General features: G+C 38.5%; 1 protein-coding gene across 2 annotated transcripts in view; it reads right to left on the reverse strand.

Moving 5' to 3' along the window:
- Positions 1 to 27,986, reverse strand: part of LOC126483731 (EH domain-binding protein 1) — a 220,675-nt gene that overhangs the window by 11,885 nt on the left and 180,804 nt on the right. For both annotated transcript variants that reach the window (XM_050106839.1, XM_050106838.1), the window contains 3 exons: positions 23,532 to 23,605; positions 14,421 to 14,535; positions 1,801 to 1,899 (listed from right to left, as the gene is read on the reverse strand). In XM_050106839.1, coding sequence (XP_049962796.1) covers positions 1,818 to 1,899; positions 14,421 to 14,535; positions 23,532 to 23,605 — 271 coding nt within the window. In that variant the 3' untranslated portion in view covers positions 1,801 to 1,817. The remainder of the gene's footprint in view (positions 1 to 1,800; positions 1,900 to 14,420; positions 14,536 to 23,531; positions 23,606 to 27,986) is intronic.

Below are 27,986 nucleotides of genomic sequence, written 5' to 3' on the forward strand. Positions count from 1 at the left end.
CAAACTGGAGAAAACATCTGATAGCTAGAAGCAATAACTTCTAGCATAAAAATAAATGATAAACAGGGCACAGTGTCCTGGGGAAATGACACAGTCTTTCATACAGAATGTTTTGGCCCTATGCAACAGTGCGAATCCTCCGAATATGACAGATGTCAATGAAGTATCACACTTAATGGAAGGAGTCACAAAAGATGTGTCTTCTGACCACTTCAGAGCAGTTTCTTTCACTCTTCTTCTTTGGAATCCTTCCAGATTCAATACTCTTTCTCTAAACATTTCATTGGTTGCTGTTTCTTCAGCTTTTTTGTTATTTTTTTCAAAATCCTTTTGTACTTCATGGATCAAATTTCTTGTTGACATCTTATCCCACAAATATTTGAGGATCTTTACGGAAAATCTATTGTTTTGCGTTTGGTATAAATGCCAAAAAGTATGGTCTACTTTTTCTCGTTACTTCTTTTTTAAATTTTTTTCCCTACAGAAATTCTTAAGCCGGACCTATTAGCTATTTGTTCTAAAAGATTAATTTGTGTTGTAAGAACTCACATTTACATTAAGTATAAAAATGTCGCCTACAAATCGGAGAGTTTATTCCAGTTTTTTATTTCATCTTCCCAACTGTAATGGTGAATTTTGATATTCATTCAACTTTCCATTCTCACTGTTTTTTTCTCTGACACAATTAAAAACAATTGGGGACACGCCATCATCTTGCCATGCAATTGTCTTTATTCTGAAGGGCTGAGGTATTTCGCCCATAAATTTCACTTTAGATGCTGTGTCTGTAAGCGTTTGAGAGATTAGAGTTGCTAATTTAGACTTTACACCAAATTCTCACATTATTTTACCTGTTCTTTATCTGTTAAAACAATCAAATGTCTTTTTGAAATTAACAAACATTACTACAATATCTTTTGAATTCAGTAATCTGTGGTGAATCACTAAATTACATATTTGTTCAGAACATGATCTGACATTCCTAAAACTATCTAGATATTCACCAAAATGATACCCCAATATTGTTTCTATTCTGTTAAGTACAATCTTGGAAAATTTTTTACAGGCAACTGGTAGCAAAGAAATCTCTCTAATTTTTAACATTTTGTAAATTGCCTTTCTTATTGTAGTGAATGTATCAAGACTACCTTACAATCTCCTGGATTTTTTTCCATTTTTGAGATTTCCTTAAAGATTAATAATTTTAACTCATGTTTATTTTTTGTGGAGACCATTTCAAAAGTTCTGCTATAATACAGTCTCCCAACTAGCCTTACTGTTTTTTAAAGGTCTTCATTACTTCTTCAATTTTTCTGGTAGAGGTAAATCTTGTCCAAGATTTTCATGATTGTTTGAGAATCCCAACGTATCGATTGGTTCGGAACAATATACCCTTAATCAAGCGAGGTGATGACATGTGCGTCACTTCCAACAAACCGCAGCTGGTCTTCCTCCTACTTCCATTATTGACCAATTAACAAGATGTCAAAAAGTAAAATTTCATACATCACTACATAGCCAATTCAGAGAAGAAAAATGAAAGAAACAGGTGATGTCCTTGTTGAACAAACCGTCCTGACATTTTTCTTAAGTTGCACAGGGGCTCTACAGGAAACCTCAAAATGGATGGCTGGGCTGCTTTAGTTCTCCAAAGAAATTAATTCACTTTCTCTGTCAGTATTGCTACTAGTATATACAAGAAAGTAATCTGGAGAAGGGGATTAAAACAAAATGTAATGCTTTATAGAGTTGTACACCAATTGCAATAAGTATACATACAATGAATTTGGAATTACTTACATTATAGGAGCGACGCTTCACTGAATTACACAATTTCGGTTTTGTTGGCCAATTCCAACTCTGCTAACATCTCTCTCAATTTCATCATCATCTTCAATACTGTAATAAAAGAAAACATAATGATATCAGTTCTTAAAACTCAGAGTAATTGGGGTTCGCACATAAACTTTCAGCGAAATCAGAATATGACAGAATTGTACTCACACAAACATTGTACTAAGTTATTGTAACAAATGCTTACATATCATGGCAATAAATTATACTTTCTTAAGTGGTTTGATTAGCTGATACATAGTAAATGCTATAACCAGATCTATAACAACTTATTTAATTTTAGCTTGAGAATTAGGACTTCTAGTTAAATAAATTTTAAATATATCAAGGGTGCAGCCCACTGATATAAATCTTCAATTATGCTAAGAGTGTGGTGCAAGAAATTTTTTTAGGGTCTGGATCCATTATCATGGATAATTATTTTTCAGTTTCAATTCCCAAAAATTTATTCAGGAAGGGACTTTATTTAACTTTGCATGCTGTCTTCTAACTTTCCATCATCCATGTCTAATAACACATTTTGCATTACACACTGTAGAATCAAGATTTTTATCCTTTGTTTTAAAAATCATGAGAGCACTTGTGGTACTTCACTCTTTACTTTGCACCAACTTAACTATTTGACTAGAACAATTAATATACAATACGAAACTTCCTGGCAGATTAAAACTGTGTGCCGGACCGAGACTCGAACTCGGGACCTTTGCCTTTCGCTGGCAAGTGCTCTACCGACTGAGCTACCCAAGCACGACTCGCGCCCCGTCCTCACAGCTTTATTTCTGCCAGTACCTCGTCTCCTACCTTCCAAACTTTACAGAAGCTCTCCTGCGAACCTTGGAGAACTAGCACTCCTGAAAGAAAGGATATTGCGGAGACATGGCTTAGCCACAGCCTGGGGGATGTTTCCAGAATGAGGTTTTCACTCTGCAGTGGAGTGTGCGCTGATATGAAACTTCCTGGCAGATTAAAACTGTGTGCTGGACCGAGACTCGAACTCGGGACCTTTGCCTTCGAGTTCGGTCAGGCACACAGTTTTAATCTGCCAGGAAGTTTCATATCAGCGCACACTCCGCTGCAGAGTGAAAATCTCATTCTGGAATATACAATACAGTTTATGCACGTTGCAGCTGCAAGTACTGGATACAATTAGCACACTGAACTCCAATGGACAATGAACACACTACACTGATCACAAGATTGAATGTCAACAATAATTGGGGACATAAAATCAGTATCATATATTGAACTTGTAAAATGATAAATGAATTAATGACTTCACTGTCTCCCACAGATCCATGAAGGACGATCCTCAGGTACATGGAATGAATCCAGCCGAACAACATAATAATATTTGTGCCTGCCTCAATTAAGCAAGAACTAGTGAATTAGTAGAAAAGTAGCCATTTAAAAAAGAAGTGCTGCTTCTTCAGGTTATTAAATAGCTGCTGTTTATCTCTTTATGTTGACATGAATCCATTGATATTTTTAAAGAAAGTAGTTCCCTACATCTGTAATGATGGAAAGTTGTTTAAAATATAATACTTATAGGAATTTTTAACACTTGAATCTAAACAGATAATTTGCAGTAGTGACTAATGTGATGAGCTTTTAATTTTCTTTTGAGTAGGCTATTTTCTTATGTTAAAAATATGGTTCGGTTTGCTGTTATTCGGAGTGATTATAACATTCAAATACGGTCAATATTCTCACAAAATATCTCTTATTTTTATGTAATTAAAGCTTAAAAGTGATTAAATACCAAGATTTGCTCAAGTGATCGAAAACACACTGTTATCGGCTGAAGCTCCGGTGATGTCACAGACTAGGAGTAAGATGAAGCTATATGTGTGTTACAGGAATGTTAGCCGCAGTTACTACATTTTTCTGTATTTTTTCTGCAAATAGTTTAGCTATTTAGTGGTGGAAAATGCATTTGCAACTTAAGTAACAATTGAAAGGAATTTTCTGAACACCGATAATGGAAACCTTATGAAAATGGATGCATTTATGCTCCACTCAATTCGGGCAGTGATATCTGAAAGACGGACATTCTTTTCCCTGCTCCCTGCAACATCGTTAAGGAACTGTGGAACATTTGCAAATGGTTCTGTATCTTATATCTAAATTGTCAACTATCAGTCATGAAAAATGACCCAAAGCACAATAAAATTATTCTTGGCAAAGCTTAATGCCGATTCCTGCTACACAAGATGCTCAGCAGACACACTGCCAGATGCACACGCTCTGTGGTGCAACGGATAGCATGTGTGACTGTGGGTAAGATGAACACAGGTTTGTATCCTGGAAGGATCATAAATTTTTATGAAAGATGAAAAAAGTGTTAGCAGGCACTCATTGTAGCAGTTGTTTCGAGGCTGGGATGTATTGTATATAGCTTGGCATCAATCGTAACCTGAAAAATGGGCAACTGAGGGTAAATGCATGTACTTTGCTTACAAACAATTACCTGTTTTGGAAAGCATTGCTAGTAGTGTAGATAACACCACACTCCAACAGTACAATGAGGTGTAAGACGACGAGGTTTTGGATGCAGAGAGATATAAAGCACGTATGACATGCAGGTAATACAAATTTAACGGCTGTGCCGTTTGCGAGTGTAAACTAATGTCAGTGTCTGAAGCAGACTGAATTTCATTTTATGTAAGATGATGAAACTTCAAAACTTAAAGAGTGAGAATCCTAGCTGGACAGTATACATATATAAACAACAACATTGTTTCTAATAAAGTAAAAAGCATGTGGTCATATTAACTAGAAATTATCTTTTTGAATGAGGTGTGTGTGAACAGGTATTGCAAATATAAGTGCATGTAAACACCAAGGAAAACACAATAATACTCTGTTTCTAATTGTGGTGAAGTTTTGTAATTGTGATGCTGTTTTCATTCGAAAGGACTGTTGATTTGTTTTATAAATAAGTTAAAATATTATTGCAAGCTAGATTTAACAGCAACCTACAATTATCATTTTTGATATTTGACAGTCCACTGCTCTACAAACTGAACTGCAAATAATGAGTAATAATTTTTACCACGAGTTTAATTTCAACGACTGATGCTATCCTTTTTTGTAGCAGTGGGCAACCCTATCTTGGAGGTAAATTAATGTTAACTTCAGACTGTAACATATTTTTAATTTAAGTAAGGGAACTTTAGCATCGACATAGTGGTACAGAGCAACCAATTTTTACGTACATTCTCATTCTCTGGAACAGTCCAAATCAATTTTTTTTTATGGGTGCATTTGTACAGTGTGGCCCATTTGTAATCCATTTTCCAAAACATAAATTCCAAAACAAGGCATCACTGTGAATTAGCTTTATAACAGTAGCAGCAGTGAGCTCGCCAGTGACACAAATGGAGCATTTTAGTGGGCTTTCAAATTATTTGAATTTCATTTCAGTTTTTGTAAAAGAATACTGAGCATCTTATGAGCATAAAATGACATAATTAACCATTTATGGCTACTTCCAGAAAACAGTCAAATATTCTATTGGCAGTGGTGCCTAATGTCTTTCTTCATCTTAGCTGGGAGCTTGTTAAAGACTTTTACACCAGGCTATACAATTCCATTCTGTGCTCCCGCAGGAAGGTAATGTCTAAATGCAAATTATCCATTTGTTCAGCATTGTCATTCTGGAAATCACAGTTCAGCAGACACTGATTGTATCACCAGCAAAAAGTACAATTATGGGATAAATGTGCTGCAAAATGAGTGTAATAATTCCAAGATCCTTAAAACTGCCTCTGCAAGAAGTGTGGTTATCTACTTGATTCTACCGAATAAATATTTTATTTGGTTTAGATGCACTGTCCCAGAAGGGAACACAGCAGTGAGGGGTAAATATGCAAATAAAGTCAACACATTATTTCAATTGAAACAATGAGAAATACTTGTGGGTACCATGCAAAACTGAACTTTTGCATGTCAACTTCATTTTCACTTTATACCCAGCTGGACCATTTGAAAGGGATTTTACACACCATGTTTCTTTTAGTTAATGAGGATTAACGTTTGCCTGTGGTACAGGAAGGACAGTTTTCTGGTTTTATGTATCTTATGAGTCTCTGTAAGACTAAGACGTTCTGTGTAGCCTGTGAACCAGTTTTAGACCAGTTCATATACCATCTGGGCTGTGTATGGTAAAGTTGAGTTTCAGTCCTTGATTAGTATGCTTGTATCATCATCATCATCAGCAAACATTAGAGTTTTTGAATGGCCTTTTAACAAAATTCATGTACACAGTGTTTCACAAACAATGCTTGCGGGAAGCACAGAGCTCACTCAGCAGATTTACTGGCTGTCGCCCCCTGCATCCGTTGCACGATGGCAGCGTGTACTTCTCACAAATTGAGCGTAAACAATGAATCAGTCTGACTAAATTAAGCTCACCTTTATTTACAACACATGCTCCCAATGATGTCCCTCCATGGTAAGTGCAGCCTGAGATCTTCTGAACACATTACTAAACACCTGACAAATTTTGGCTTGTTGGTTGGTTGATTTGAGGGAGGGGACCGAACAGTGAGATCATCGGTTCAATCGAATTAGGGAAGGATGGGAAAGGAAGTCGGCCATGCCCTTTCAAGGGAACCATCCTGACATTTGCCTGAAGCCAAAATTTGGGAAGTGACTAGTCAAACCCTGTCTTCTGTTCTGAGTGTATGGGGATTGTATGCATACACCTGATATTTTAACATTAAGATAAGAACCACAGTGTTTTAGATCTGGAGATGATTGAGGCCAGTCAACTACCCTATCATCAAAAACACTTCATATTGCTGTCATAAAAGCATTGGTGATGTGTGGTCTTGCATTGTCCTGTATGAAACGACTGTAGGTGTTAGTTCTCTTTTTAAAAGAAAGAAAGAGAGAGGGAGAGGGAGAGGGGGAGGGGGAGGGAGAGGGGGGGAGAGAGAGAGAGAGGGAGAGGGGGGGGAGAGAGAGAGAGGGAGAGGGAGAGGGGGAGGGGGAGGGAGAGGGGGGGAGAGAGAGAGAGAGGGAGAGGGGGGGAGAGAGAGAGAGGGAGAGGGAGAGGGGGGGGGAGAGAGGGGGGAGAGAGGGGGGGAGAGAGAGGGGGGAGGGGGGAGGGAGAGAGGGGGAGGGGGGAGAGAGAGGGGGGAGGGGGGGAGAGAGAGGGGGGAGGGGGGAGAGAGAGGGGGAGGGGGGGGGGAGAGAGAGAGAGAGAGAGAGAGAGAGAGAGAGAGAGAGAGAGAGAGGGAGGGAGGGAGGGAGGGAGAGAGAGAGAGAGAGAGAGAGATATGCAGTATATTGGTCACATACCTATCAGAAGTTAATGTTTCACAGAAAAAGATTGGTCCAATCATTTGTCTTGCACTAACTGCACAACACACTCCCATTTTCACATCCTGCAGAGACTGCCAATGTAACTGCTGAGGATTTGCAGAACTCCAGTGTTCACTGCTCTGTGAATTAATGTACCCTCACAAATGCAGCCACACTTAATCAGAAAAAAAAGAGCATTTCAGGATCTACCTCCCCATCATGCACAGACTGTAACAGCTACTTCCGATAAAGACACTGAGCAACAATATCAGGGTTAGTCAGTTGATGCAGTACCACTATCTTGTAGAGATACAGTTTGAGTTTGTGCACAGCAGATACTACTTACTCACCAGTCTGAAGTGTTGAATGGAATGGTGATTTTCTCGGACTTCTTCCGAAGGCCTCTCCTACCTCATCTAATTCATTTTCAGTTTAAGGACTCTAGACCTTCATTTGTCTAACATGCGTCCAGCCTCTTGAAATTTTTTCACCAAGCTATGTATTGTTGAATCACTGGGAATGTGTACACCAGGAAATGTTCGAACAAATGCAAGCTGACATTCCACATAAGATTCCGTTTCACATAATTCAATGAAAGAAACATACTTAGATCTTTTGTCTATACTGTAGAAAATGGAAACTTGACAACAACTTGAAAGAAAACACCTGTACACTCAACTGGAGAGTACAGGAGGCACGCACACACAGAGCACAACTTACATCATCGCCAATTTAGTAATCGCAAAAGAAGGCTGCATAAATGGATGAGACATTGAGATTCTAAAAGGTTTCAGACAGATTACATAATGTTAAGACAAAAATTTCAAAACCAAATTTTAAACTGGAGAAAATTTCTAAGGGCAGATGTGGACACTGATAAAAATTTATTGGTTACGAATTGCAAATTGAAATGGAAGAAACTGCAGAAAGGTAAGAGATGTAGGAGATGGGAGCAGATAAATTGAAAGCATCAGAGGATGATTAGAAGTTCAAACAGAGCATTAGGCAATAACTGATTGGGACTAGGAAAATGAATGCAATGGATGACAAACGAGCTGCTTTGACAGGTGAAGTAGTGTGGGCAGCAGGAGATGAAATTGGAAAAAGAGCAAGGCCCAGTAGAAATATTGCATAACACAATATACTGCATTTAATTTACGAATGTACAAAAACAAATAAATAAATAAATAAATAAATGCTGCCAATGAAGGGCAATAGGGAATACAGCTTATAAAAAAATAGAAAAATGGGCAGTCTATAGGCAATGAGAGCTTTGGAGAAAAGAAAAGCACCTGCATGAATAATGAGAGCTTTGGAGAAAAGAAAAGCACCTGCATGAATATTAAGAGCTCAGATGCCATGCCAGCACTAAACAAAGAAGGGAAGGCTGAAAAGTGGGAAGGACGACACTCAGAACTATACATGGAAAATGAAATTCAAGACAATAACACAGAATGACACAGGAAACAGATGAACATAAGAGATATAACACTCCGAGAAGAATATGACAGAATAACAGAAGACTAAAGCTGAAGATGGACCTTGGGAATAGGATGTAAAGAAGAATGTAAAAATTCCGGAGGTGACATCTGCTTGCAGGGATTAATTTTACTGAACCATTATGTTTAGTAAGTCATGGTTGCAAAATACTATCACAAATTATTTACAGGTGAATGGAAAAATTGCTAAAAGCTGTCGTCTGTGATTATCAATTGGATTCTGAAGAAAAATACGAATACACGAGACAATATTGACCTATGACTTATCTAAAAGATAGATTCAAGAACAACACATTTACCTTTACATCACTTACATTTACACTTGTATGTTTAAGTAAAGTTTTTGACAATGTTGACTGGAATATACTCTTTGAAGTTCTGAAGGTAGTAAGGATAAAATACAGGGAGCTAATGGTTATTCACAACTTGTCCAGAAACCAGTCTGTAGTTATAAGATTTGAAGGATATGACAGGGAAGCAGTAGTTGAGAAGGGAGTGAGATAAGTGTTGTAGCTTACTAAATTTGTACACTGAGCGATCTGCGAAAGTTGGAAAAAGAATTAAAGTTTTGCAGAGAAGATATAAAAGCTCTTAGGTTTGCTGATGATGTAATTCTGAGATAGAGTGCGAAAGTCTTGGAAGAGCAGTTGCCTGGAATGGATAGGGTCTTGAAAAGAGGTTATAAGATGAATATTAACAAAAGTAAAACAAGGTTAATTGAATGTAGTCAGACTAAATCAGGTGATACTGAGGCAATTAAATTAAGAAGTGTGACACTCAAAGTAGCTAATGCATTTTGTTTTGCATTATTTAGGCAGGAAGACAAGTTATGGTGGGCAAAATACAGAGAATATAAAAAGCAGACTGGCAATACAAAGAAAAGATTTTCTGGAAAATGAGGAATTTGGTACCACACTATATAAATGTAAATGTTAGAAAGTCTTTTTTGAGGGTATTTGTCTGGCGTCTTTTGTGGAAGTGAAACGTGCATGATGAACATGAACAGGCAAGAAGAGAGTACAAGCTTTTGAAATGTGGTACAACAGAAAGCTGTTGAAGATTAGATACGGAAGAGATACCAAATTGAATTGGGGAGGAAACAAATTTGCGGCACTGCAAGGAATACGTTGACAGGCATCAAGAAATTGTCAGTTTGGTAATGGAGCAAAAGGTGTGGTGGGGAGGACGGGGAGGGGTAAACATTGGAGTGAGACCAAGACTTGACTACAGTAAGTGGGTTCAGACAAACATAAGTTGGTTGGGGGTTGGGTTGTTTGGGGAAGGAGACCAGACAGCGAGGTCATCGGTCTCATCGGATTAGGGAAGGATGGGGAAGGAAGTCGGCCATGCCCTTTCAAAGGAACCATCCCGGCATTTGCCTGGAGCGATTTAGGGAAATCACGGAAAACCTAAATCAGGACAGCTGGACACTGGATTGAACCGTCGTCCTCCCGAATGAGAGTCCAGTGTCTAACCACTGCGACACCTCGGTCGGTACAAACATAAGTTGGAGTATTTATGCAGAGATGTAGAGGATTGCACTGTTAGCATGGAGAGTTGCACCAAACCATGATAACAACTTAATTCACAGAATGTAAGTTAAATGTGATCTTCCCACTTTTTTACAAAGCTACTCAAATCTCAGTGATGTTCCACAGCTTTTTAATTCTCTTTCTAAATCAACCAACTATTAAAAACACTTCTACACTGAAATTTGCCACCATTTCCATACCAAAATGTCCCTCCGTTAGAGCCTTGTAACTTACAAGTGCTGTATCTGCAGTAGTGAGCAACTTCTGTTGATTCCATTATTAGAATGGTCTTACCTTCACATGTTGGCACACTTGGTCAATAACAGGACTCTCAAATGGTATTCTTAAATATTCATGCACACCCATTAGTAAAAAAAAAAAGTGTGTGAAATCTTATGGGAGTTAACTGCTAAGGTCATCACTCACTAAGCTTACACACTACTTAACCTAAATTATCCTAAAGAGAAACACACACACACACACACACACACACACACACACACACGCCCGAGGGAGGACTCAAACCTCCGCTGGAACCAGCCGCACAGTCCATGACTGCAGCGTCTTAGACCGCTCGGCTAATCCCGCGCGGCATTAGCTAGCCACAAAAGAACAACTCCATTATTATATATTATCTGGAACAAATTAAGTACTTTCTCTGTGAAAGCTTTTACTACCATTTAAAACCACCTGAAAGGAGAAACACTCCCCCAAAATGTCTCAAAATTTACATCCCATCAGTCAGTTAAACTGCAAAATGTACTTGCCACTTGTTGCTTATTCTTCCTTGGTAGCACTTTTAAATTCTTAGTCCGTTGCTGAAAATTGTTAGGACTATTTAACTAAATTAAGAAATAACACAAACAACATCATAGGTTTTTAGTTTACGTATTGGCATAATTACTTTGACTTGCACCCAAGTGAGCAAAGACCATTTCTTTATGCAATCCCTCATCTAATTTTCAGTTTGTTGTATGTCACTGAGTCAACCAAGCAAGCGATCCTACTCCTCGATGTCCAACACTGGTACAATAATTCTGTGGTACCTTTTGAACAAGTTCACAACTAACATTTCTCTTATCCCTCTTTCACATTCTTTCTTTCTTTGTTTCTTTCGCTTGTGCCTTGTCCTGCAAATTTCACAGGGTCGGCATTGTTACAATCAGATTTGGCATGGTTAATTTGAAGAGGTGGCCGGATGCCCTTCCTGCCACCACCCCGTACACCCCTGGATGGAATCAGAGCACCCAAGCTGTTTGCGTCTAGTGTAAATCATGAAATAGTGCAAACATGTTTTAAATGACTGTGAGTCATGTAACTGAGGCAGGATGTGGGGACCAACCCGGTATTCACATAAAAACCACACTGCACTTGCAACCACACTGCAAGCAGCAGCACCACTGGTTTTTATGTACATATTGTGATTACAAGATCTGACTTAGATATGTTGCTTTAGTGATTGCTAGCTCCAAAATTTTTACAAATAAGGCAGCTGGTTACACACAGCTATTCACTGGTTGAATCCTAACTGCCAATATATGGTTGGGGTGTGTATAAAGACTGGTGTTATGATATTCTGTGAACTCCATAATCACATTTTGTGTATAATACTGCAAGGTGGCTATTTAGTGCTGTTGTAAATTCATTCAGCCCAATAATATTTTGGTTTAACTGTATGTTAAGTGATCACAAAAGTACAAAAATTCAAGGTACTGTCTGAATGATACACTGTATGCCTACAAGTGGACCTATGTTCACGCAAAATTTTGATGTTCATAATTTTGCTAATCTGGACTATTTTCTAATTAGTGGTTTAATTTGGAAACTAAATGCATTATACGATTCAGGAAAATCATAGCAACAAAAGTTTAACACCAAACCTGCCAATTACACAAGCTGAAGAGCTTAAATGACGAAAGTGCTTAGGGCAAGGCAAACCTTTAACTGAGGATACTTTCTTAATTAATGAATTTTTGAAAAAGGTAAAGTGACTGCTGTAATGAATGGAATTATGGCTATCCAACTAGCTACCCAAGTTTCCTCAGATTTCTTCTTCTTCGGTTATCAACCCACAGGTTGGTTGGCAGCAGCACGCCATTCCGTTCTTTTGTCAACTTTCTTCTTCATATCTGCATAGGTCTGGCACCCGATGTCATTTATTACTTGTTGAATGTAGCTTAATCTAGGTCGTCCTCGGCGAGTTCTTCCTTCAATGATTCCTTCTAATATTCTCTTAATGAAGTTGTTATGCCGTAAAATGTGACCTATGAAGGTTATTCTTCTTTTCTGTATATTTCGCCAAAGAGATCTGTTTTCTTTCACTCTTCTGAGGACATCTTCGTTTGTAGCCTTGTCTCGCCAGCTGATTTTTTCCATTCTCCGGTAGCACCACATTTCGAATGCCTCTAATCTTCTCTTTTCTTCTTTTCCACTAGTCCAAGTTTCACATCCGTAAAGGGCTGTACTCCACACATAGGTTTTCATGACTCTCTTTCTTACGTCTAAACTAACATTTCTACTCGTCAGTAAGTTTCTTTTTCCATTGAATGCTATTTTGGCAAGTTGTATTCTGTTTTTAATGTCACTTTTGCTCCTTCCATCTGCTGTTATTTTGCTACCTAAGTAGTTAAATTCTGTAACCTGCCCTAGTTTCTCTCCCTTTATTGTTATTCGTATGGGTTCATTGTAGTTCAGGGCGCCACTCACCATCACTTTAGTCTTTTTCTTATTTATTTTCATTCCATACTGTTCTTTTAAGGTGTTTTCCATTTCATTGAGTGCGGCTTCTAAATCTTCTTTCCTTTCTGTAATTATGGCGATATCATCTGCATATCGCAACATATCTATTTTCATTCCGTTAAGTTTTATTCCTACTTCAATATTCTCTCTTATTTTGTCTATTGCTTCTTGGATATATGCGTTGAAAATTACTGGAGATAGTGGGCATCCCTGTCTCACTCCTTTCCTTATTCTTGCTGTTTCTTCTTTGTTTTCCTTCTTAACTAAGGCTGTTTCATTTTGGTATATTTTAAAGATTATCCTTCTATCATTATATTTCAGACCAGCCTTCTTCAGAATTCTAAACATTTCTGGCCATACAACATTGTCAAATGCCTTTTCGAGGTCTACGAAGGCTATAAATACTTGTTTGTTTTTGGAAATTTGTTTCTCAATTATTAGTCTTAAAGATAAGATTGCTTCCCTCGTCCCTACACCGCTTCTAAAACCGAATTGGTCTTCACTTAGAGTGCTATTCAATTGGTTTTCAACTCTTTTCAAAATTATTCTTATTAGAATTTTTGATGCGTGTGAAAGAAGACTGAGTGTTCGATGGTTTTCACAGTCCATAGTAGATGCTTTCTTAGGTATGGGGAATATGATGCATTTCTGATAGTCTTCAGGAACTTCACCTGTTTTGTATATTTTCTGTATGAGTTGCAGTAATGTAGCTTTCATTTTGTCTCCTGATTTCTTAATTAGTTCAGAAGGTATATCATCAACACCTGCCGCTTTCTTATCTGGTAGTTCTTTTAGTGCTTTTTCAAATTCATCTTTCAGAATTGTGTCCCCTAGTTCTTCTTTCTCTACTTCTTCGCTTAATTCTATCATATTATCTGTTAGAGGGTCTCCTTGATATAGCTCTTCAATGTATTCTTGCCATCTCTTCAGCGTGTCATATCCAAATAGTACCTTGCCCTCTTTGTTCTTTATAGTTCCTGAAGATTTTACTTTCCGTTTAGCAAAGTTTTGTTTTATTGTTCTGTAGGCCAAGTCAGTTTTTCCTTTAACCTCAGATTTACTGATTACTAATGACTTTTTCCCAGCTGCTTGGCACTCTAACAACTTCAACTACTGATTTATTTCAGATTAAGAAGTTTCCTGTAAATCTAACTATGCCTTGGGAATCAGTAGTTGTTAAATTAAGAAGTACATAATACAATTGTCTCAAGTATTACTTAATTGAGTACTTGACATTTCTGTATACACTTGCTATGTACATTATGTACATAATTGGAATTATTTGTAGGAGAAGAAAAAAATTATTAGGCAAAAGAGTAGAATGGTAGCAGGTGGATCACACCCAATTTCCCATATTTGAAAGCACAAAGAAAAACAAACTGACAATTCATATAACTAGGTCCAGCTTGACCACTCAGTTACAGAGCATACTGCTAATTACAAGGCACGCTCACACATGTGCTGAAATAATTAAATATATTATACTCACGCTCTTTCTTGGGTGTCCAAATGATGGACAAGCTCATCTCTCTTGTTTACAATGGTTACCAGCTCATCTAACAGCAAATTTTCACGCACCTTCTGCTCTTCTGTTTTCTGCCACTCTGCAATAAACACACGATTTTAAATAATGAGATGAATGCTGCTTCTACATATGCCACATTTTAGAGTTTTGAAAAGTTGAAGCATGCTTTGAATAAAGAAGTTCCCAACAGACATGTTAGGTTATCTCATTCAACACAGCACATTCAGTTTGCAGCATCAATGGGTAACATTAGCTGCAATTGCAAATTTACGAATACTGTATTTACAATCATCAGATGGCATACTTCTATCTACAAACAGCACTGCACTTTATTGCTCACTCTGATTTGCTCAAGCCCAGTGGTGCAGCCTGTGTTGTTGGTATTCTGCAGCAACAACTTCACACCAGTATGTATGCCAACTGCACTATCAGTAGTACCACCACAACAGCCAATTGTAATGTAGTAGTTATTCTGTAAACTATGTCAACCTCTAACTGCTTCTTTGGTGACACTCCCTCCTTTTTGTAGACACTACCTTGAACAACTGTGTTAAAATCTGCCATATTTTGCCCTTAGTTTTGAGTATCTGTGTTACATGTTCCATTCCATTTTTCATATGACTTGTTCCTAAATTTTTTGACAACTTAGTTTTTGAAACTTCCTGGCAGATTAAAACTGTGTGCCGGACTGCAACTCGAACTCGGCGACCTTTGCCTTACACGGGCAAGTGCTCTACTGACTGAGCTACCCAAGTACGACTCGCACCCCATCCTCACAGCTTTTATTTCACCAGTAACTCATCTCATACCTTCCAAACTTCATTTTGGGAACTTACTTGTTCTTGTACTGACATGATATAGGCCTTGACACCTCCATTTTCATGATACTGAACCTCTAGTAACCCTCTGCATCATATATGATAAGTCTGTTCACATTATGTCTGTTTATGAATTGTACAATGTTTCATATAAACTCTGATTACAACTTATCTAACCCTCTGCAGAATAACCACATCAGGTATTTGTCACTCACAGAATAACCGTCATGTTTCAGGAGCAACTATTAACAAGAGGTTCCAGAGTATTTGTGCAACTGCTACCACCTATGGCCAAAAGATACAATTATCTTTTGCACATGAAAAAAAAGGGCAAATCAGTACACAAGGAACAGTGTGTTCTGAATACGAGTACTTCTCAATTATTTCCTAAAAATATGCACCGACAGAAAAAACACACAACAGTAAGAAAGTGTTGTGTGACGCAAATGAAAGTTGGTAGGTGTGTTTCTACATCTGAACGATAATGTCTGTTCCAATCTCATGTCAGTCACATAAGAGTGGTGCTGTTAGTGCCACTCTGAGAATGTAAATAAGGTTTGATTTAAGTACATGTTGTAACAGACATGAGCATTAGTTACCTTTGAGTTTGGATGTGGTCTGAGTTGATGTTAGTCAAGGATGCCTTTAAGGTGACAAAGATGCCGTTACGAACATCTCACCGAGTTCGAATGGGGTTGTGTAATAAGACTATGAAAAGCCGGATGTTCCTTCTGCGATATTGCAGAAAGACTTGGCACAAACGTAGCCACTGTACACGACTACTGGCAGCGGTGGTCATGAAAACGTACAGTCAAAAGAAGACTGCGTTCCGGATGGCCTCCTGGCACTACTGACGGGGAAGACCATCATGTTCGGCATATGGCTGTGGCACATGAAACACAACATGTAGCTGCATCTTGAGCGGAAGTTGGCACTACATACACAATGAACTGTTACAAATTGGTTTCTTCAACGACATCTAAATGACATGTAGTGTACATTTCACAGACCCCAACCACCCACATTTGGGTTTTGGTGATGTCAAGCAAGATCTCACTGGAGGGCAGGATGGAAGTCTGTTGGGTTTTTTGATGACGGGTTCTGCATCAGTGCCAGTGATGGCCAATTGTTGGTTAGGAGGAGGACAGTTGAGGGCCTGCAACCAACCTGCCTATGTGCCAGACACACTGGACCTACACATACAGTTGTGTGTGTGGGGTGCAATTTTGTATGACAGCAGGAGCACTCTCGTGGTTATCCCGTGCACCCTGACTGCAAATTTGTACGTCTATCTGGTGATTCAACCTGTGGTGCTGCAGGATAATGCTCGCCCACATACCGCTGTTGTAGCCCGCTCTACAGAGAGTTGACATGTTGCCCTCGGCCTGGTCGATCACCAGACCTTTCCGCAATCGAGCACACGTGGGATATCATCGAATGACAATTCCAATGTCCTCCACAACCAGCATTAACCGTACCTGTACTGACTGGCAAAGGGCAACAGCTATGGAATTCCATCCTACGAACTGACATCTGGCACCTGTACAACAAAATGCACGCACATTTGCACGCTTGCATACAACATTCTGGTGGTCGCACCAGTTATTAATGTACCAGCATTTCACATTCGCAATTACTTATCTCACGTTTACCTGTGATCTTGCAATGTTAATTACTTAAAAAAATGTTACTGAGACAAGTATATACCTGTAATTTCATTATTCTACATTAATTAATAGCTGTTTAAGATATCTTGAGGAAGACTAGGCAGAAAGCATAATATGTGTGTACTCAGAAAATGCATTTGACATGGACTGGGAAAAAAAGGTTTCTGGGCAAACTTAATCAGGTATAAAATAATTTGTGAAAGTTGTGTAAGAAATAAGAGGAGTATTAAGAGTGTCATGGATGTGAGTCAATAAAGCTGTTTATTATCAAATTAGTTCAAAACACATTTTAAAGAAGTAGTAAACAACTGTATTCAGTATAAAGAATATGTAATAACAGCTTAAATAGAGGGCTGAAGTTGTAAAATTTTTCAATTATATGATGATATTGTATGGCTAAGTGTAACAGAGTAAACTCAAAGGTACGCGGTTTAGTCCTTGTCAGCCTGGGATTTTTCGTTGTAATTTTGTAATTTCTTCCACATCTGGAAATGCAATGATTTATTACTGTGAAAATTGTCAAGTTGTACCATGGTTAGGAGTCAATATTAAGCTGTAAGGAGCCCCCCTCCCCCCAAATACATGATTTGGCAAGTCCTCATAATGGTTGGAAATGAAGTCCCAAGGTTCTTGACAGAGCGTAGAGGAACGATGCGAAAGATGTGCACCACCGTACTAGGAAAGGTCCTAATGGAGGTGGTTTGCCGTTGCCTTCCTCCGACTGTAATGGGGATGAATGACGATGGTGGTGGTGATTACGAAGGCAACAACAACACTCAGTCATCTCGAGGCAGGTGAAAATCCCTGATCCCATCAGGAATCGATCCCGCGACCCCATGCTTAGGAAGTGAGAACACTAATGCGAGACCACGAGCTGCAGACTCCTAATAGTTGGAGGGAGGTAATGTCACGCCAATTCCAACAGGATACCTAGCTGTATACTATGGTTTTAAAATCAACTTCCAGTTATGAAACTTCCTGGCAGATTAAAACTGTGTGCCCGACCGCACACTCCGCTGCAGAGTGAAAATCTCATTCTCAACTTCCAGTTATGTTTTACTTAAGTATTATTATTATTATTATTATTATTATTATTATTATTGTGTGTTTTGCCTATTAGGCAAGTACATCACAGTAAGTTCAGCATTCACAAGTCCACCCACTCTTCTACCATTTTTTTTGTAGCTGCCTGTGATACATTTATCCTGATGCTGTCTGTTAACTGGTATGTTCCCGAAGAGCAATTCTTGGAAATTACCCTCCATCAATTCACCACCTGTGTAAAATTCTCACTCTTTTAGCAAAGTTTTTAAAACTTTCTTGAACTTATGTAAGGGAGTCAAGTGAGCTGTTTTGACTTGAAAAATGTAACGCTCATATGTTAACGGGTTTTTTGTGTGTGTGTGTGTGTGTGTGTGTGTGTGTGTGTGTGTGTGTGTGTCTTAAGTGTTTAGAACCGACGAGTTCTGCAAGTCTCTTGGGGGGGGAGGGGGGGGGGGATGGGGGGGGGGGCAAACAGAGAATACATCTAACGACTTTCTTCTGCCACTGAAAAATGTAAGCTGACTATGGCGCATTTTCGCACAGCAGTACTTCATATTGTGGGTGTGAGTGGAAGAACACATAATAAGAGCAAATTAGCAGATTCTTAGTGACATTTTATCTTAATTTACGTAACAAACCAAAACTCTTGCTAGTTTGCTTCTAAAGTAATTTGTGTGTCCACGCCCCGACAGTCTTTTGTCAATCACACGTCCAAGTAATTTCACATTCTTATTGTCAGACTTCATTTCTAGTTGTTCTGTTTATTTACTGGACAGCTGGTTAGCCAGACACCAGTGATTTTGTCACCTCAATTATATCTATATTGTAATTCTGAATACTTCGAAACTTTTCACCTGTTGTTGTCAATGTGATGTCAGCATACAGCACATTCTCACATGGTATGTGATTTGAGAAATTATTTATATACCAACCTCCCAACACAGATGATACAATTGTTGAAAGGTTCAAAGAAAATCTGAGTCTAATTTCAAACACATACCCAACTCATACAATTATAGCTGGTGGTGATTTAAATTTACCCTCAATATGTTGGTAAAAATAAATGTTTGAATCCAAAGGTGCACATGAAATATCCTCCGAAACTGTGCTAAGTACATTCTCTGAAAAACTAGTAGAAGCCGACCTCGGGGAAGATCAGTTTGGATTCCGTAGAAATATTGGAACACGTGAGGCAAAACTGACCCTAAGACTTATACTAGAAGAAAGATTAAGGAAAGGCAAACCTAAGTTTCTAGCATTTGTAGACTTAGACAAAGTTTTTGACAATGTTGACTGGAATACTCTCTTTCGAATTCTGAGGGTGGCAGGGGTAAAATACAGGGAGCGAAAGGCTATTTACAATTTGTACAGAAACCAGATGTCAGTTATAAAGAGTCGAGGGACATGAAAGGGAAGCAGTGGTTGGGAAGAGAGTGAGACAGGGTTGTAGTCTCTCCCCGATGTTATTCAATCCGTATATTGAGCAAGCAGTGAAGGAAACAAAAGAAAAATTCAGAGTAGGTATTAAAATCCATGGAGAAGAAATAAAAACTTTGAGGTTCGCCGATGACATTGTAATTCTGTCAGAGACAGCAAAGGACTTGGAAGAGCAGTTGAACGGGATGGACAGTGTCTTGAAAGGAGGATATAAGATGAACATCAACAGAAGCAAAACGAGGATAATGGAATGTAGTCAAATTAAGTCGGGTGATGCTGAGGGAATTAGATTAGGAAATGAGACACTTAAAGTAGTAAAGGAGTTTTGCTATTTGGGGAGCAAAATAACTAATGATGGTCGAAGTAGAGAGGATATAAAATGTAGACTGGCAATGGCAAGGAAAGCGTTTCTGAAGAAGAGAAATTTGTTAACATCGAGTATAGATTCAAGTGTCAGGAAGTCATTTCTGAAAGTATTTGTATGGAGTGTAGCCATGCATGGAAGTGAAACATGGACGATAAATAGTTTGGACAAGAAGAGAATAGAAGCTTTCGAAATGTGATGCTACAGAAGAATGCTTAAGATTAGATGGGTAGATCACATAGCTAATGAGGAGGTATTGAACAGAATTGGTGAGAAGAGGAGTCTGTGGCACAACTTGACTAGAAGAAGGGATCGGTTGGTAGGACATATTCTGAGGCATCAGGGGATCACCAATTTAGCATTGGAGGGCAGTGTGGAGGGTAAAAATTGTAGAGGGAGACCAAGAGATGAATACACTAAGCAGATTCAGAAGGATGTGGGTTGCAGTAAGTACTGGGTGATGAAGAAGCTTGCACAGGATAGAGTAGCATGGAGAGCTGCATCAAACCATTTTCAGGACAGAAGACCACAACAACAACAGTTTATGAGCCCACTTTGTGGCAAAACAAGCCGAGATATTTTTACTTCCCCGCTTCTTTTGCCATCTGCCTATTTAAATGTGTTTCTTAATTTTTGAATTAAGTCCCATTAACAGTGAATATAATCTGCATTTTCATAAAAGAGAAAGGTTGGCCATCAGTTTTAAAGAATAACACCAGATCTTATTCTGAGCTTAGTTTTTTGTATGTAGTTGATTTTCTAATTTATTTGGACTATTATAGAGTGAAATCAGTAATTGTTTCATAACTTGAATTCTATTATTGATATATAAATAAATATAAATTCTGTATTAATCATAAACATCTGGAAGACGATATGCGAGTGATCTTAAAGTATTTATTTGGCTCCGTTTGAAAACACGTTAGCAAAGTGAGACCTTAATTAATTCCAAAGTAATTAATAGTTTTGTCAAAAGTATTGTTTACGTAACTATATTTGTCAATTTCATGATTAAAGCAAATAATTCGGCTTAACCCTTGTAGTAGAAGAAACTTAAAAAGAACCAATTTTTCAATGTAGTCAGTTAATTTAATGAGTTAAGTTTTAATTGTAATTTCTGTAAATTAAACTTCGAACAATATGTAGTTTCAGCGCCTATTATTGCGAGGATATGTAAGGGCCCTATTTTTGGTCACAAGACAGTCGGTCCACGGCCAAATTTCAGATAAGGAACCTGTGTAGGTTAGAACAACAACAATGCGTCAACAGTGAAATAAGTGTTACACCAATAGGCCGTGTGTTAAAGTCTGTAAGTTTAACACCGCTTTCTTAACGTCTCCTACTTTTATCTGTAGTTTTCATTTTTTATGCAGAAGTGGTTAATGAGGAGATATGGAATATTACATCTTTTTTGCAAGGGACTTTGAGACTTTAATGCATAAGTATCTTTCCTTTGGGCAATGTCATCTTGGATGAGACTGCAGCCTTTGCTCTTTTACAATTGCCTTTCCATTTACAACTATTAGTATTGTGTCAGATGAAATAGTTTACATTGTGGATTCTACTTTGGAAATAGATCTTTTAGCAACAATAATAATAGCATTGGAAAAAAAAAATTGCACTTTTACGGCCCTGCACACTTGTAAGCTTCAACATTTGGGAGTCTACTCCACATATTGCTATTAACAGATCAGCTCATGCAAAATGGAGATGATGTGCATTGTGTTCCCTTTTAACGTGCATCTTTCTGGAATTATCACAGATAGTTTGTCCCTTACCAGCCAGTGTGGTATGTCCATAATGTTAGCATTTATAGCAGAAACAAGGAATTTAGATCAAATTTGCAAGCCTGCTTTGATATGTTATGGCAGTAATGGTAAGTGTTACTACGAAATGCAGCAGTTCTTTCTACCCCCGCACTCATACATTTGATATGTTACTCACACCTTTCAGTGTGCCAGGCACTGTAACTATGGGTGAAAGGACTACATGCTTCGACGAAATACTTATGTTGAGTCTGATGTCTCACTTACACAGTCTCCAGACTGTTGTTGTTATCCAACACTGAACATATAAACAAATGGCAGTAGGGTGTGGTGATGAACTGCTAACATTTTAAGCTTCTAATGTTTGAAAGACAGGCAAAGAAGAAAAAGACTATGGTCAGGGTCAGTTTTTCTTGTTACAAGTAGACTCACATCTAATTGCGCTCGTTTCTGCCCCCCCCCCCTCTCCTTTTTGTAATTTTTTTTTATCACATAGGGCATTTCAGACTATGTGCTTCTTTAAAAGAAAAAAGGGGGAGGGAGGATGGGTATGTAAGCAAATGGAAAACTTCAAAATTTTAAAGAAAAATGGTTTTTATTAATCACAAATTCCCTTACACCTGTTTGTATAAACAGTAAATATCTGAGGGTGCATGATTATATTGATGATGCTGGAGGACTTTTCTTCCAAACCACCAATGTTCTACCTGGAATGTATGTGAACTATGTGACACTAGTGGCCACTGCCCACCTAATCAAGATGATGATATAGTATGTGAGGAGAAAAGCTCAACAGGGATCTTGTTGGTGATGGCTCAAATTATTCCATGGAAATGTATAGCTTCATACTAGCAGAGCAGTTCAAGAGATGTAGATACCTTACACAGGCCAGGCTGCATACATTCAACTGTACCTAAATATGCTGAAAGGGTCAGTGTATTGTGCTAAACTAAATTTTGTTATTGTTATGTTTACATATGTATATATTTTAACTAAGAAATTAATTTTGATGAAGTGTCCTCAGGAAAGGTCAACAGCCCACTGAGAAGGCCAAGAGAATGGACCTATTATGAGGTAACAGTGCATTTGGGCAGCCTGTGCAGGTGGTTGACTCACATCCTACACAAAATGGATCTCTGAACACTCATAGGTGGACTGTAGTTAGAATAATTAAACAAAATCAAAGGCATTGATTCCTGAGTTAAGGAGCCAATCAATTACGAAAGTCACATAATTTATCCAGTAGATCACTGTGGCTATGTTTATATACAACCACCTGAGCATTACTTCTGATTTCTTCTCGTTAGTCTGTTCTGGTCCATTTTGACAATTGCTTCATCTTCATTTCTTCAATGAAGCATCACTGACTTCTTATTATGGATTATGCACCTTTCTGAGCCTTTAAGATCTTTATCAGTAATTTGGAGTAGATGATGCAAGTGAATCTCAATAACATTAAGTTCTGTAGATTATATAACATAAGGGCTTTACATTCAAAGAATGAAAGTATCAAGCAACTGAATATCTGCTAAATTTGATCTTTAACAGACAGATCCTTGGCTTCTCAACATTTAATTAACCACAAACCACTTTCATCTCACCTAACTCCTAGTGGAAGATACTTTGGGACTAAGTTTTTCCAAATCTCATTGTGACAACATTTCAATCAGCACTGTAATTTTTCCACTTGAAAGTACATCCCACTAAAAATAAATCTAAAGGTTATGGATATATTGTGCAGAGCATTCTACAGTTTGGTGTTACTTTCCACATTCAAAAAGATTAAGTAAACAGAAAATACTTTTTGTAATTTGGAGATGACTGTTAAAATAAAAGATAGGGGCCCTATGTTATATGTATCTTATTCCCAGTTGTTTATTTCAATGTTAATTTCAATTCAGTATTTACAATAAGGAACCTTGCATTTTGGAAGCAGCAGCAGCAGCTGCTATTGTCGCTATTCATACATACAAACTTACCTTCAATCGCCAATATACTGCGAAGTTCTCTGTTTAACAGCTCAGATCTTCTTTCTAGATCATCCTCTTTCTCACTGAAAATAAAGCATATATTTCAAATAGTAAAATACTGGAACAAAACTGCTGCTGTACATTGTCTGAATTTAATGTCTCCTCAAAATACGAGGGCCGTTCAGAAAGTAACCTCTGGTTGATTTAAAAAAATACACCAAGTTAAATAAAAATATTTTAATATATACATCTTACAACTACATCTTTGCACTATTTTTCTACATAGTCTCCATAGCGATTGAGGCACTTATCGTATCTCTTCACAAGCTTTGAAATTCCTTCTGCATAAAAATCACCCGCTTGTGCCTGGAGCCAGCCTGTGACCGCATCTTTGAGCTCTTCGTCGTCATCAAATCGCTGTGACCCAAGCCATTTCTTCAAATGCATGAAGAGGTGATAATCACTTGGCGCCAGGTCTGGGCTGTAAGGTGGATGGTTGATAACGTCCCACTTGAAGGACTCAAGAAGGGCCGTTGTTCTGCGAGCAGAGTGAGGACGGGCGTTATCGTGCAAAAAAACGATACCCGAAGTCAGCATACCATGGCGTTTGTTCTGTATAGCCCGTCGTAACTTTTTTATTGTTTCACAGTACACGTCTTGATTAATGGTCGTACCACATTCCATGAATTCAACCAACAACACCCCTTTGGCATCCCAAAACACCGTTGCCATCAGTTTTCTGGCAGAAAAATCTTGCGAGGCTTTTCTTGGTTTGGTAGGCGAATTTGAATGTGCCCACATCTTTGATTGTTCTTTTGTCTCAGGGTTCATGTACTTAATCCAGGTTTCGTCACCGGTCACGATTCTGTTTAACAATGGTTCTCCTTCGTCCTCATAACATGACAGAAAGTCTAATGCAGAGGCCATTCTTTGAGTTTTGTGGTGGTCGGTAAGAATTTTGGGCACCCATCGTGCACAGAACTTATGGTAACCCAATCTTGCTGTCACTATCTCGTACAAGAGAGTCTTAGAAATCTGTGGAAAACCAGTAGACAACTCCGACATTGAGAAACGTCGATTTTCACGAACTTTTGCATCAACTGTCTGAACGAGTTCGTCAGTCACTAATGATGGTCTACCACTCCTCTCTTCATCATGAACGTTTTCTCGTCCACTTTTAAATAAACGTACCCATTCACGGACAACTCCTTCACTCATAACTCTTGGTCCGTACACGGCACAAAGCTCACGATGAATAGCTGCTGCAGAATATCCTTTGGCTGTAAAAAACCTTATGACAGCACGCACTTCACATTTGGCGGGGTTTTCTATTGCAGCACACATTTCAAACTGCCACAAAAACTAAACTAGCGCAGCTACGACGTTCACTCGACCACGGCTTGATGCCGACTGACCTGTTGAGTGCGTGAACACACAGATGGCGTCGCTACTCCCCCCACAACCCGCACTGTGACCAATCGGAGGTTACTTTCTGAATCGCCCTCGTAAAAAAGAACATGTTATACAGATTTCAATCCTATTGTTACAATTACAATTAATTTATGATTTCCAACAAACAATTCATTACGACATACTGTTCCAAATGTATGCAAAGCATCTTCAACTGCCTGGTACCATTATTCAAAATACACTACCAACTGAAAATATTTTACTTCTGTCAGAGTTGGATTTTTCAGTACATTTAGGAACTATTTCACGAAAACTCAGTGTACATGCACTAACATTATTGAGAACTTGCAACACCAAATTCTGTGATAATGTGAGCTACACCTTTCCACATGGCAACAACAGCAGTACTGAAAAGTAACAGGAATATGCTTGCACTTAAACAAAAGATAAATTGATTGCTACCACAGCAAATGATAATACAGACCTAACACAAATTTAAATCAAACACATCTACATAGTACAGAGCTACTAATAAATCTATCTGTTTTTGAATGGTGTACAATGACTGTGGCTGGCGACCATGGGGCCCCAAGCTGAGTCCTGGCATTGCTTCCACTTACTTATGCCAGGCTCCTCACTCTTATCTTTCCTATCTGGCCACCCTCGGCCAGCTCTTGTTCTTTTCTGACCCTGACGCTATTAGGTTGCGAGGGCTAGGGGTCTTTCATTTTCCAACCTATACTTCTCATGCAGCGTCTGACATGGAGCGGGCGGCTGCAAAAAGCGTCTGTATCCCATGTTAGGGGCGGCCTCCAGAACTGTGGAAGGCAACAGAATACCACCGCAGATTATCTTCCCTGCATAATGCAGTCTCCATTTTATGCACAAAAAATGGCTTCCTCTCATGTTAAATCAGTGTCCGGAGACAAAATAGTCCCCCATTCGGATCTCCGGGAGGGGGGGGACAACTTGAAAGGAGGCAAAAAATCAAAACGAGAATTGGTACCTGGAATGTCAGAACTCTGCTACAAGCAGGAAAACTAGAAAACCTTAAAAGAGAGATGGAAAAGAATCATATGGACCTCGTAGGAGTTGCTGAGGTAAGATGGAATGGACATGGAGAGTTGCAGTCAGATGAATATGTATTCTACTACTCAGGAGGAGAAGTAAAAGGAATTAATGGAGTAGGAATGATTATGACAAAGGAATTGGCTAAATGTGTGGAATATGTAGACTATGCAAATGACCGGGTTATTGGTGTAAGGCTGAAAGGAGCACAAAAAGATTTACTGATTGTCCAGGTGTATATGCCAACTTCAGAACATGATGACCAAATTTTAGAGGAAATGTACAATGTAATAGAGAGGATAATGGACGAAAATAAAAAATGCTGCAAAATAGTAATGGGAGACTGGAACGCCATTGTGGGAGAAGGGAAAGAGGGAAACATAGTGGGCAGTCATGGTCTTGGAAAGAGAAATGACAGAGGTGAATGGTTAATTGACTTCTGCAGGGAAAGGCAGCTGATAGCGGCAAACACATGGTTCAAGAACCATAAGAGGAGGCTCTACACTTGGAAATCACCAGGGGATAAATATAGAAACCAAATCGATTTTATACTGGTAGAAGAAAGATACAGGAATGGAATCAAGAAGGTGCACACATTACCAGGTGCAGATATTAATAGTGACCACAACTTACTTATGGCAGAAATAGAAATAAGAATGAAAAACTGAAAAAGGTGACAATGGTGAAGAAATGGGATCTAGAGAAGATAAGGTCCAACAAAGAACAAATTACAGAAATGCTGTCTCGGGACTTTCTAAACACATTACGAGACAAAGAAGCACCTGATAATGCCAACGAGTACTGGAATATGCTGAAAGAAGGAATCATTAAAGCAGGACAGCAAAATATAGGATATGTAAAAGGGAAAAGGTCAAAAAAACCATGGGTCACACAAGAAATGATTTCCAAGATGGAGGAGAGAAGAAAATTGAAAAACAAGAACACTGAAGATGCAAGAAAGATATACCGAAGGTTAAATAACGAACTGCGAAGAGAAACAGAGCAGGCTAGGAAAAAATGGCTAAAAGAGGAATGTGATGAAATTGAAGAACTGGACAGGAAGGGAAGATACGACTTACTATACAACAGAGTAAAGACTATGACATGGGAACAAAACAGAGCAGGAAGTGCTACTATGGAAAATTTGAGTAAAGACGAAGAGGTAGTGTACAAAGATCGTGACGATGTCCTCCAGAGATGGGAAGAATATATAAAAGATCTATATGACACAAATAGCAAACCAGAAACTCTGGAACTCGAATCACACAACAGTGTAAGTGATGAAGAGAAAGGACCGACCATCAAAATGGCAAAGCAGTAGGTGCAGATACAATACCGGGAGAAATACTAAAATGCTTGAACCACAATGGAATAAGAGAAATATTGAGGTTATGTAATAAAATATATGACAGTGGTGAATGGCTTGAGGACTTTTTGACAACAGTAATGATTCCATTACCGAAAAAACAAGGAACCAAGAAATGCAGCGAGCACAGGACAAACAGCCTCATTTCACATGCAGCCAAAGTGATGTTAAGAATAATTAATAAAAGACTTGAAAAAGTAATAGAGGGCAATCTTGGCGAGGAGCAGTTTGGCTTTAGATGGAATACGGGCACCAGAGATGCAATAGGGCTCCTACGAATCTTGGGAGAAAGGTTTATTGAAAAAGGAAGAGACCTATATATGTGCTTCATCGATTTAGAAAAGGCATTTGACAATTTGGTTTGGGACAAGCTGGCGACTATTATGAGGGAAAACAGAGTGGACTGGAAAACCAGAAGACTTATAAACTCATTGTACCTTAATCAAAAAGTTTCAGTTAAAGTGAGAGGAGAAAGTACAAACTGGATCAGACTAGGGAAAGGAGTAAGACAAGGATGCTGTTTATCACCTACTCTTTTCAACCTGTACTTGGAAAATATGATTGACCAATGCTCATTAGATGACAAAGGAGTAGAAATTGGAGGAAGAAGAGTAGGGTGC

Source organism: Schistocerca serialis, chromosome 6 (genome assembly GCF_023864345.2).
Source record: "Schistocerca serialis cubense isolate TAMUIC-IGC-003099 chromosome 6, iqSchSeri2.2, whole genome shotgun sequence".
NCBI classification, from domain to species: Eukaryota; Metazoa; Arthropoda; class Insecta; order Orthoptera; family Acrididae; genus Schistocerca; species Schistocerca serialis.